This window comes from Hippocampus zosterae, chromosome 7 (assembly GCF_025434085.1).
Source record: "Hippocampus zosterae strain Florida chromosome 7, ASM2543408v3, whole genome shotgun sequence".
Classification (NCBI taxonomy): domain Eukaryota; kingdom Metazoa; phylum Chordata; class Actinopteri; order Syngnathiformes; family Syngnathidae; genus Hippocampus; species Hippocampus zosterae.
In genome coordinates, this window is record NC_067457.1 from 21181274 (window position 1) to 21192590 (window position 11317).

The window sequence follows — 11317 nt, forward strand, 5'->3', positions numbered from 1 at the left end:
GAGTTGAGCAAAGAAAATTTGACCATGAAACTCATTTTTCTGCTTTATTGAACATTGTGTGTCTCGTGCGGTTCTTTAAATGTTGACTTCAGCTGACCTTCCCACCCCTACACTTGATCCATTTATACATTTTTGTGCTTTGTGTTGTATTTCTATGGCGAAACTCTTTCAGCGTTTACCGCCACATTTCGGACAATAGAAATCAACTTCAAAATGTATTTCACGCACAATTTCTCAGGTCGAAGATGAGAGCGCATTGAACTTGGGAAATATTCTGGCCCAAGTCAGCTTTGTTTGTAATAACCACAACGGTGTCAGGTTTCTTTTCTACCTGTGCAGGTGAACGGGGAGTCTGGCTAAAAAGCTACAAGAATGATGTGCTTCTGTGGTTTCAGTTGCCTATAAAAGGCATTCAGGGGTGTCGGTTTATTTTTCAGGTTGTGCAGACAAAACAAACATTTTTACGATTTTTTTTTTTACCCTGAAAGCGTGTGTTGTTTCCACCTCAGACAAGTAAATACATTTTGGTGTGACCGTGTTCTAACCTAAATCACTCTGTAAATCGCATTTCTTAATAATAATCGAAAACAATGTGATGCATTGTACAGGTAGGTCGCCATAGAAATTGTATATTTCGTATCAAGATGGTCGGCCAGACGAGTGCAGGAGGTGGAGCACAGGCTGGTTACTTCAGGTAGTAAAAAAAAAAAAAAAAAAAAAAAAGGAAAAGAAAAACGTAGTCCACGTTCAGCACCGCAGCAAATTGGATCACAGCATTCTATCAGAGGTAAGTCCAGAAATCCACCTGTTTTCTTCCTATGGTGGTCACCTTGATGTTACGTTTTTAATACTGTATGCCACGGCTAATTCCCCCCCGTTGCTTCTTTTCAAGCATTTGAAGCAACGCGATGGACCGGCAGTACTTTAAATCTCATGTAAGTACACGCTGACCTTTCTTTTATCAGTTATTGGCAACATGCTAGTTGTTTCTTCAGGTGGGATATGTTTAAACGCATTATAATTTCCCCCACGTTAGCATGCTATTATTGAATTTAAAAAATGTTTTGATTAAAAAAAAATACATTTCGACTTGTTTGTCTTGCTTATCGTTTCTGGTTCGTTTTGAAAATAATGCGAAATAGTGACAAGTTGGTTTTTTAAAATCTCATATAGACAATGTGTTGGGGCACCCTTGGAACTATGCGGCCTTTCTCCGGTTTCCATCCGCAAAGAGATGTCATACAGATCAGCGAAGCTGTGGAGAAGAAAGGTGAATCCTTCATTGTACTGTGTGGCGTTGTATCAAATCCTTCGGGAGACTTGTGCCTTCCATTTTGTTTGCCCATTAAAGTTCCAACCCTTGCGCGTTATTGCCGCAGATGCAGCCACTCTTGTGAGAATCCTGACAAATCGCAACAGTGCTCAGAGGCAGGACATTGCCAAAATATATAAAGAGACAACACAGCAGGTAAAGAAAAGCAAAAGCGCAGTTTTAAAATGCTTCCAATGGTGCAATAATACTGAAGTCGAACCAGAGATGGTGTTCATTCATTCGGAACTTCTGTTTGCTCACCAAACACCATTTAAATGTCCGCTTGACACACCTTTGTTTGATGAGAGAGTTTTGCTGTTCTGCAGAAACAAGAATAATCTTTCAGAAGCATTCCGTTGTTCTATAGTAGCTTTTGAGTTACTACTAATTTTATATAAGGATATGCAAGAATGGCTTGCTTGGGCAGCTAATAGAAGATTGTCTTGGTTGGGCAAAACTAAACTGTGTACAAGCCATTGAAAAGTTAACTCTGATAACATGTCACCTTTAAAGCCTTTGTAATATCTAATGCGCTTGACAGGTTTTTATCTCAATATCCAAAGAGACCGTTTTTCTGTCACAAACCGCTAAAATTACGTGTGGTGTACTGCAAGGTTCATATTTAAGTCCTATTATGTTTAGGTTTTTGTTTTTACATCCTCCCAGCACAGTCTAAGATTCATTACCACAACCGGTCTTACAGACAAGATTATCCGCTCATGAGTTTCAGGAGTCAGATGGAATAAACCTTTTTTTTTTTTTTTTTAAATTCAATAACTGACTTCTGAAAATCGTTGAAATCCAATGCGTCTCTGATTGAAAATAACGACTTTGATCCTTGTCTCTCTCTCCAACTGGGCTACTCCTTCAGAATTTGTTGATTTCCTCATCACTTATACTTCTTGATTTAATGCTTAATTTATTTGATACAGGAACTGATAGATGGCATAAAAAGAGTTCTGTCTGGAGATTTGGAGGCTCTCATGCTGGAACTGATGATGCCTCCTCTGCAGCACGAAGCTTATCGCCTACACCAGGCCATGGCGGTGTGTGTGTGTTTTTTTTTTGGGAGGGGGGTCCCCTTGCCAGTCTTCTAAATATATAAATGCCATTGTGCTTCAAATTCTGTTGACAGTAAATTGCGCACGTGTGTGCAGGGTTTAGGCACAGACGAGGAAACACTCCTGGAGATTCTGTGTACAAGATCAAGCGAGAAGCTTCGCTGCATCAGTGCTGCCTTTCAACAAAGTAAATTGCTTTGCTTGTGGATTGCAGCCATCAAATCAGCGCCTTCATATTTTTCAGCTCAAAATTGTACCGGCGGTTCATTTATTTTTCCAGTGTATAAAAAGGACCTGGAGAAGGAAGCGAAAGGAGAAACCAGCGGAGACTTTGCTAACCTCATCGTAGCTCTGATGAATGTAATATGCCTCCTTGTGTCTTTTATTTGTTTTTATTGAACATAAACACAAATGATGGCACCACTGCAAGCTGTGTAGCCCAAAATCTTGGTGTTTTTTGTTTTTTTTAATTTATAAGAACAGCGTGTATTTGTGTAACAAGACTACTGGTGCAAATCTGAACTTTTAAAGGCAAATCTGAACTAAAACAGGACAGATGGTGAAATGAATGTATTTGTAATTGCTTTTATTTCGTTTTTTTTTTTCTTCCCCTCCTGGTCCTTTAGAAAGAAGATGTCACAGGTTTTGTTCAAAAGGACATTGAGGTATTTTTAAAAAACTATTTTTGTTATTGTAACCGCTTTTTGTTACTAATACCAGTGACAACAAGCCATGCCAAAGACGCGATAATCAGGCAAAGCTATTCCCGATTCCACTGAAAAGAAGTTAAGCTTAATGCATTATACTGAATATTCCAACCTATCTGTCCAACCAAGATGATTTTGTGATTTCAGTCTCTCTCCGCGTCGCTCGACGAGAAAAAAGCCCAGGCGGCTCCCTGGATCGATATTCTCACCTCCCGAGATTCAAACCATCTTAACAAAGGTGAGGTACAAAATGTGAGCGGTTGAGTTTTGTTTTGTGATTGCTTTCCGAGCGCCTTAAATGTACCTGATTTGACAGTGTTTATGGGAATGGAGCTGGAGAGTGGACAGATGGTGATTCCCGCTCTGGAGAAAAGATTCTCCGGGGATATTCATCTGGGTTTGAGTGTTTTAGGTACCGTATTTTCTGCACTATAAGGCCTTTCCTCTTATTAAGGCGCACCTTCGGTGAGTGGGCTGTTTTAAAGCTATTTTCATATATAAGGTGCATAGCATTATAAGACACACAGAATAGAAGCTATGATAGTGGCTGTGGTTCTGCTATACATCCACTAGATGGTGCTACGCTAAAGAGAACACAATACAAAACAGCTTTATTTATATCGAGCCTTCACAACCGCTGCAGCTGTAACAAACAGCATTACAAAACAATAAATGAAAGTCAAAAGTTATGAAGACAATTGATTCAACAAAAAGGCACACAAATCTCGTGGGCTTACATCCACAAGCGGCATACAAGTCTTGCTTGGCTCCTCCTTCCTTAATTTAGTCAGTAGTGAACTACGCTTTTGGTATTATGTTAATTTCTTAAATGGCTGCGCTGAGCTCACCAAGTGGTTGTCTTGTTTGAGTGTGTGTTGGCGAATGCACATCAATTAGTGCCGGGCAGAACCATTTTAGGTTAGAAATTGGCTCCTGCTAATAATCACAACTAGATGGCATCGGAACAATCGCAGTGAAACAATTCAATGGGGGATATAAAGAGACTGTAACGCCATATATAAGGCACATCGGATTATCGGGCGCACCGTCTGCTTTTGAGGACATGGAACCCTTTTAAGTGTGCCTTATGGTGCGGAAAATAGGGTACTTGTTGGTATCGATGTGTGTTAGTGGGATATCATGTATATGGGCGCTTGTTGTTTGTGTCGTAACCGTGCAGTGTATTCAAAACCCCGAGGTGTACCTTGCCAAGAGATTAACTAGCATGAAGGTAAGATGCTTTTATTTTTATTAAAAACATTTTTTTGTCAATAATCGCGTCTTCTGAAGAAGGAAGTGAGGTTTGAACGGGGTTTGCTGACTCAGGCGTGGGAACCTTCTTGAATGGCGCAAATTGTGACTATTTCAAACAGTTCCCCGCTCTCGCCAGCAAGTGTGTGCAATAGCGCGCTGAATCTCGCCAGTGAGTGTATGCCTCCTAGAAGATATCCGGTCATCTCCTTTTCTCTCATGAGCGAGTGCCAACTGGTTGCTTGCACTTGTGGGATCAGGCTAGAACATGGAAGAGGGGAGGGAAAAAAAGACATGACAATAAACCAATTTAAATTCTTGCACGCTACACCAGATAGCCATCTATACATACAAGCACTTAAAATAAAATCGAATTTCCATATGCCTCTTTTGTCACAAGTCACGAGACTTCCTCATTTGTACATTTTTTAACTCTCCAATTGTTTAGCGTCGAGTGTCCCTCGACAACTATTTTTTTTCTGCGCTTCTTTCCCAAGCCTTTAAAAGCGACCTCAGTCCAACTGATCAATTTGTGTTCAGCGAATTTGGACATTGCCTTCTGCTTTCTTTCATTCATCCTTCTGCTTTCACTTTCATGATAGTCAAAATATCATCATTTAAAAAAATTTTTTTTACAGGCACCAGTAGTGCATGGCATCATGGTGTCCCACAGTGAGGAAGATCTACTTGGTATCAGAGTAGCCTTCCTTAAATTGACCGGCACTTCTCTCTACACAACCCTGCAGGTGAGTCGCCACCGCATCCAAAAACACACTCGGGTAACATTGAACACCGTATGGACAAACTGGCCAAGCCTCGGGCCGACTATAATCTCAAAGCAGTTCGGCTGAAGAAAGCAAATCAGGTGAAACAGAAAGAGGAGGGGCCGGTTTTAAAAGGACCGGATGAGATGTAAGGGGGGCAAATTGACAAAATTGAATATGAAACTCTAGTGCAAACTATTCATTGAAAATACCAAATTGCTTTTTTTAGTGTGTACAGCAGTGGTCACCAACATGGTGCCCGCGGGCACCAGGTAGCCCGTGAAGACCACTTGAGTAGCCCGCCAGTGCCTGGACATTGTGATTTGCTAGTAGAAATTATGATTTAAAAATGCAAACATTGGCAGTACTGTGAGACATTTCGAAACACGATCAAAGTCTGACAATTTAAATCATCAAGTATTAAAAATAACACATCCTCATATTATTGAAGGTATTTTGGACAAATATGTTATTTCAGACGTGTATCAATTTGGTAGCCCTTCACACAATCGGTACACATGAAGTTGCTCTCACCCTCAAAAATGTTGGTGACACCTGGTGTACAGTATGAAGATGAGATATATATATTTTAGAAATTAAAATCTTTTTTTTTCTAAGTGTTCCAATTTCTCCCCAACAGAAAAATTTCAAGGGATATCATTTAGAAGCTCTGTTGGCCATCTGTCGATCCGAAGATTAAACCGAAGCGATGCATGAATTCCGATTTCAGGTTGACACACATTTGACTTTGGTGTGTGATTCTGATTTGGTTTTTAATTAGTAAATCTTCAGTATGGGTGATTTTATGAGTTTGTAATTAAAAAAAAAAGAATCAATATTTATTTCTCGTAATACAAAAATACTTATCACGAAGCCTGCATTACAAATTATTTTAATGTCAATGTCATTTCTTATCCTGGTGAAGTGTTTTTGTTAGAAGCTTTAGTCATCAAATGACAAAATGATACAAATACAAAAAATAAAATAAAACCGTGAAAACACACCATACATGACTTTTTTTTCCTTTTGACACTGAAAATATTGAGCGTGGCTGTCCGAGTGTAACACACAGTAAATTTTTTTTTTTAAATCAGCGATTATTTCTTCTTTGTTTCCCGGGAAACGATAAACCATGTGATTGGGTTCCAAGAGTCATTCAGGCAGATTTGGGGTTTTTTTTCCGTTCATGTGCAGACGATGGTGAGAAAGAATGAGACCCCGAGCAGCAGCAGCGGCGGCAGCGAGTCAGCTCCTCCGCTTCCTCTATTGCACGCGGTGGTTGTTTGGGTGGCGGTTGCAGGCGTCGTCATAATGACTGTAGAAGGTGGTGGCGCCGTAGAGGGCGTGGTGACGGGATCTGGTGTGGTCATCGCCGCGCTTGAGGGAGAAACATTTGGAGTGGCGGTGGATAAAGGAGCGAGCGATTCTGGCGTGGCCATCATTGTGGTGAGACCATTGGAGGTGGGGACCATTTGGTTGGTGGTTGCAGATGTGGCGGCGTAGGTTGAATAGCCCGTAGGCCTTTGGGCATCGGTGGTGATTCCAGTTAGGTTCTGGGTTGTTACTGTTGTTCCTTGAGCCTGTTGAACAACAAAAGCACATCAGTTCAACAAAATACATTTTACAGGTCCTGAGTTAGGTACTTTTGAATAGCTGAATATCCAACTATCCGGTACACAGAGAATGGTGTTAGAAGAAAAAAAAGGCCTGTTACTGAATCTGGAACGTAACAGATGTTTTTGTTTTTGTTTTTTAATAGAAGTTAGACTTTTATAAGCAATGCGGGACATAATTTAAAAAAAAAACACACTGAAGTCGGCGATCAGGTGACATAAATTCCAATAAGAATGAGTGTCTTCCATTGCGGTACGGAGTTCAGGTTTTATTTTTTGTACCAACAGTGTTCATGGGCCATCCATCTTTATTTCTCCCCAAAATACAATTTCAAAAATTTGAGAAGAATGAAGAAAAAAAAATAGGCCAGCAGAAAAAAAACTTAACCCCATTTTATTTTTTTTTACATTTTTTTTCTAGGTTTTCAATCGTCTCAATTTGACCTGCAACATAACGGGCAGGTTCAACATAACCGTATTTTATTTTGACCTTATAGCTTCTCTCTTTACATTGTTTCATATTCCTATGACTCTGAACTTTCTAGATTTTTAATTTTTTTTCTTTTTGTACTAACAAAAAGCTTTAGTAATTACACAAAATATATGACCAAAAAAAAAAAAATCATACCTTTGCCGACGCCAAAAGTGCCACAATGCAAAGCCCCGCAAGCAAATTCATCATGACGAGTGCCAAGAAGTTCAATGGAGATGATCCTAAAATGATCGCGTGACAGGAAGGTTCAATTTCTTCTTCTTCAGTACATCCGCTCGCCTTCTCTGACACTGACCGGGTGATGTCTCTTCTTGCTTTTATACAAAAGTGTCATCCACCTTTTTTTGGGTGGGTAGGAGTCCATTTATGGCTCACTTTTATGCACCGACCTTGGTTCCAGGAAGTTGTATGGAGAGGTGTCGATCAAATATCGTTTGACATTTGTTCTATATTGAATAAAACACTCCATGCAGTCGCTTTGCTTTAAAAAAAAAAAAAAAACATTGATTCCTCTGCATGTGGGGATTTCTTTCAAAATGTAAATAGATTTTTCTTCCCCCTATTTGCTGGGTTAAATTTAAATGTCCTGACCGTTTCCTCTTGCTGCATGTCACGTGTCAAGGCTACAGTCATGTTCAACAAAGGAAGTTGTGAGATTATTTAGAAAGAGAATTAAAAAAAAAAATCTTTGTCCCTTATTAGTTTTTTGGGCCACGCTGACCAAACAAGATTAAAAAAAAAATTGATTGGAAAAAAAATAATTATCGTCAAATATACACAATGTAGTCACTGTTTTGCTATATCAACACGACTCTTTGTGAATAGTCGCTAAAGACTAAATCAAGCTTGGTGGCCATTTTGTTTTGCTCAAAGTTACTTCAGCAGTTCGAACTGGAAATCAAACACTGGCTTTCCTGTTAGGTTCACTTTTTTTTTTTTTTTAACATGGTTCCTCCTTTTGTTGGCGGTGCCCCCCTGGGCACTGTGCACCCCGTGGCCACACGTTGCTCTGCTGCTACCGTTTTTGTCTTTTCGTGAGAGCGTGCTATGAACTTAGTGGGAGAAAAAAAAAACAGCAACAAAAAAAAAACACTTGTTGGTTCTGTTTGGTCAAAAATCAGAAGTGGTGTCAATAATTATTTAAATATTACAAGATCAATATTTGGTGGCTCTCAAGTTGAATGGGAAGTAGTTGCAGTTTTCAGGCAGTTGTGTTAAGTGAACAGTGGTCATTTTATTCCTGTCAAGTTTATTCTTGTAATAACAATTAGAATCTTTTTTTTTTAATCACGTAGTCCAAATCTTGTTTTTTTTTTTGTGACGGCTTTGTACTGATGGATTTTGCTTCTAAAAAAAATTTTTTTTTAAACATTTTTAGAATTATTCAATGTTCAACTCCAGTGTCCGTTGTTTATACTAAATGCAAGTGACGGTATTTGACAAGAGTTCGCGGTGTGATTCACGCGCAGTTTTTATATACTTGGCTACATTTTCATGTTTGTTTTTTCACAGTTCTTTTCCTCTTCCTTGAAGCAATAATGTCACCGTTGCGTTTTACAACCTTGGGAATCGTATTTAAAATGGTCCTATCAGTTTATCAGGTGACAGATGACACATGAGAGCATGTGAGCGAGAAATAATTGTCCTACTGTACTGCTTGAGCCAAATCTAGCTTCAGATGTTTTTATTTTTTATTATTATTTTTTTAATGTGCTGACCTCGTTGTGATTAATATATGTAGCTGAGAGGCAAAATACCCGAAACACACACAATCCAATGAGCAGACCGGCGGAGGCCTCTGTGATTAATCCCAAATAAAGTTCAGCTGTTCTAATAAAAGTTTTCCTGCCTTTCGTTACCTGTAGTTGCTGCACCTCCTTTGACATTTGTCTCAGCGTCTTGGCAGGCTCGCTGACCAGAGTTCTGAAATGTCATTCTTCTTTTTGATCGCCTTTTATTTAAAACCACGAAATCAAACATAAGCCTAAAATAATGGAACGGCATTAACGAGCACAAAAACCTAACGGGCTAAACATGACAAAACAAAATCCAATCAAAATGAACCCCACCCCAAAAAAAAAATCCATATCATGACAGAATAATGTGCCAAAGACATGAGTTCAACTTGTTTAAACCAACCACTTATTTATACACCGTAAATGACGCAAAACGAATTTTTAATTTTGTTGCCGTGATCGAACAAAGACTCCAAGGCACAAATATCGCATTTTACAGTATTACGTTGTCATTACGTTTGTCCGGCGTGTCTCACAGTCTACGCGTTGCAGATCAGAAAGGAGATGCCACACACCAGCATTGGACTACATACGCCAAACAAAGAAGTAGTCCCTGCTTTTAATGTTGTGTCCGAAGGTCTGACAGAGGAGGTATCACTCGGGGATGCTGCCGGAGTTGGGCTCGAGTCGGTTTCATGGGATGCCGTGGGCCGCCTTGATGCCGTGGCGATGGCTGATACTGCGACGGTGGACAACGGTGAGGGTGAGGCTGCACTTGATGTCGAGGAGCTGAGCGGCATCGCCGTGGTGGCTGTCGGCCGCGAGGAACTTGGGCCTTGGCTCTTCTCGGTGGGGCTTTTGTCGCTTGTACATGAGCTACACTCAGTCGCTGCTTGCCCCTGCAAAAGAATCATTTTCATCTGAATTTATTAATCTGTACAACTCGGGTCAATTTAATATTATTTTTGAAAAGGGCTGATATCGACCAATGTAATCGGTTGAGCCCCGGTTCAACCGATTTACAAATTCCCAATCAACCAAACCATTGTTGAAAACAACGCAGCTGCAAACTGATCTACATTTTTTTTAAATGGGCGTTTGATGATACCCGCCGGCGATTGAAAGTTTCCTCCCTTTGTTCTGTCCGTGACACTTGACGTTCGACCATTTCCCGTTCGCGTGAAGCCGTCAGATAAAATGTGGCGGAATTGTTCCAGAGGCAAATCGTTCACGCTCACATCATGCAAAAGATTAAGCACCTGCTGTTCCAGCTGGTGACGTGAGGCATGAACACATTAACCACACTTTTGCATATTGCATGGCGGAAAAAAAAAAACCCCCGCAGACACGAACTCTGTCATGTATTTACTGATTTGCTATTTTATTTGTCTAGAATAAAATTACAGTACTTGAGTATGACTTGAAATACAGAGACCTGCAATGGCGCTGAAAAAAAAAAGAAAATTGGGACTAATTGCTCACATGACTGAATTGTACATTCTTCATATGGTTGCTGTCCAAATAAACGCATGAATCTCAAAAGTAATTTTTTTTCTTCAAATAAAAAAATAAAATCTTGATGATTCAAATCTATGCTGCCACATACATCCTAATGACAGAGACTCTCCACACTTTGCTTTCGAGCCACTGCTAATACATATGTCATGTTGAGATGCAGTTTTGTTGGCGATTACAATTTTGAATTGCAGCGAAGCTATCGTGGCCTACCGGTCGGTCACTCGTAAAAGCGACTTGTTCAATTTTGTCACTCAGTGAGTGGCGGGCCTAAGAGGAGCTACTAAAAACTGCAATGTCATTTGTGAGATTTGATGCAATTACTACGTGCTCTTTGTCATCCCGAAATTATGCATGATTCTGAACCAGTGTTCTGTGAAACATTAGTATGAATGAGATCATCTTTCCTAGCCCAGGAAATTATTACATTTCACTTCATTGTTCCATAGGTTTTTTTTCTCAACAACAAAAAAAGAGAAGTATATCTTTATCAGGCTAACGGAGTGACAGGCAAAACAATGTCATGCCGTTTCATTAGATGGCAGAAAATTATGTACCATCTTGACCTGTTTGCCCACTTTGTGACTATATATATTTTTTGTCTAAATTATATTAGTGACCACACATGTAATAACAATCATGCGCGTGTTTTGCTAAAAGGTCAGCCAAGTGCTCTTACCTCAGTGAAGCTTATGGCCGTGAAGATCAACCATATGGAGAGGGCAAACTTTACTGTTTTCTCCATTGTCGTCTCCTTCTCCCAAAAAGTCTGACCCCAGCTTTGTGCTGCTCTTTTTATACCGCTCTAAGTTACACCGATCGTGATCAGAGATATCTGTCAGAGTCTTTTCAGGTGGAATTCAAA

General features: G+C 39.9%; 2 protein-coding genes and 1 long non-coding RNA gene across 4 annotated transcripts; 1 reads left to right on the forward strand and 2 right to left on the reverse strand.

The window, feature by feature from the left end:
* Window positions 1-518: 518 nt before the first annotated feature.
* Window positions 519-9705, forward strand: anxa14 (annexin A14). Of its 2 annotated transcripts, none has more exons than XM_052071638.1 (13): window positions 519-787; window positions 893-935; window positions 1174-1270; window positions 1380-1468; window positions 2245-2358; window positions 2470-2560; window positions 2654-2733; window positions 3000-3038; window positions 3228-3318; window positions 3397-3497; window positions 4261-4311; window positions 4970-5077; window positions 9575-9705. In XM_052071638.1, exons 2-13 carry the CDS (start codon window positions 909-911, stop codon window positions 9578-9580), a joined length of 894 nt encoding a protein of 297 aa, XP_051927598.1. In that variant the 5' UTR covers window positions 519-787; window positions 893-908; the 3' UTR covers window positions 9581-9705. The 2 variants fall into 2 exon arrangements, with proteins under 2 accessions (XP_051927598.1, XP_051927597.1); XM_052071637.1 differs by lacking the exon at window positions 9575-9705 and adding an exon at window positions 5736-5927 and having other exon boundaries at window positions 523-787.
* Window positions 5654-7483, reverse strand: LOC127604526 (uncharacterized). The gene is made up of 2 exons (XM_052071651.1): window positions 7337-7483; window positions 5654-6675 (listed from the first exon to the last, which is right to left on the reverse strand). Exons 1-2 carry the CDS (start codon window positions 7388-7390, stop codon window positions 6280-6282), a joined length of 450 nt encoding a protein of 149 aa, XP_051927611.1. The 5' UTR covers window positions 7391-7483; the 3' UTR covers window positions 5654-6279.
* On the reverse strand, window positions 8883-11293 carry LOC127604528 (uncharacterized). The gene is made up of 2 exons (XR_007963348.1): window positions 11132-11293; window positions 8883-9836 (listed from the first exon to the last, which is right to left on the reverse strand). It is a non-coding gene; the product is annotated as an uncharacterized LOC127604528 (long non-coding RNA).
* Window positions 11294-11317: the final 24 nt, after the last annotated feature.

Excerpts from the sequence above, each read along its gene's own strand:
- anxa14 (XM_052071637.1), top strand. The coding sequence starts at position 909 with ATGGACCGGCAGTACTTTAAATCTCAT. Across the intron at positions 1,271-1,379 it reads CGAAGCTGTGGAGAAGAAAG|ATGCAGCCACTCTTGTGAGA; the intron begins GTGAATCCTTCA and ends TTATTGCCGCAG. Across the intron at positions 2,359-2,469 it reads GCCTACACCAGGCCATGGCG|GGTTTAGGCACAGACGAGGA; the intron begins GTGTGTGTGTGT and ends ACGTGTGTGCAG.
- LOC127604526 (XM_052071651.1), bottom strand. The coding sequence starts at position 7,390 with ATGATGAATTTGCTTGCGGGGCTTTGCATTGTGGCACTTTTGGCGTCG. Across the intron at positions 6,676-7,336 it reads CACTTTTGGCGTCGGCAAAG|GCTCAAGGAACAACAGTAAC; the intron begins GTATGATTTTTT and ends GTTGTTCAACAG.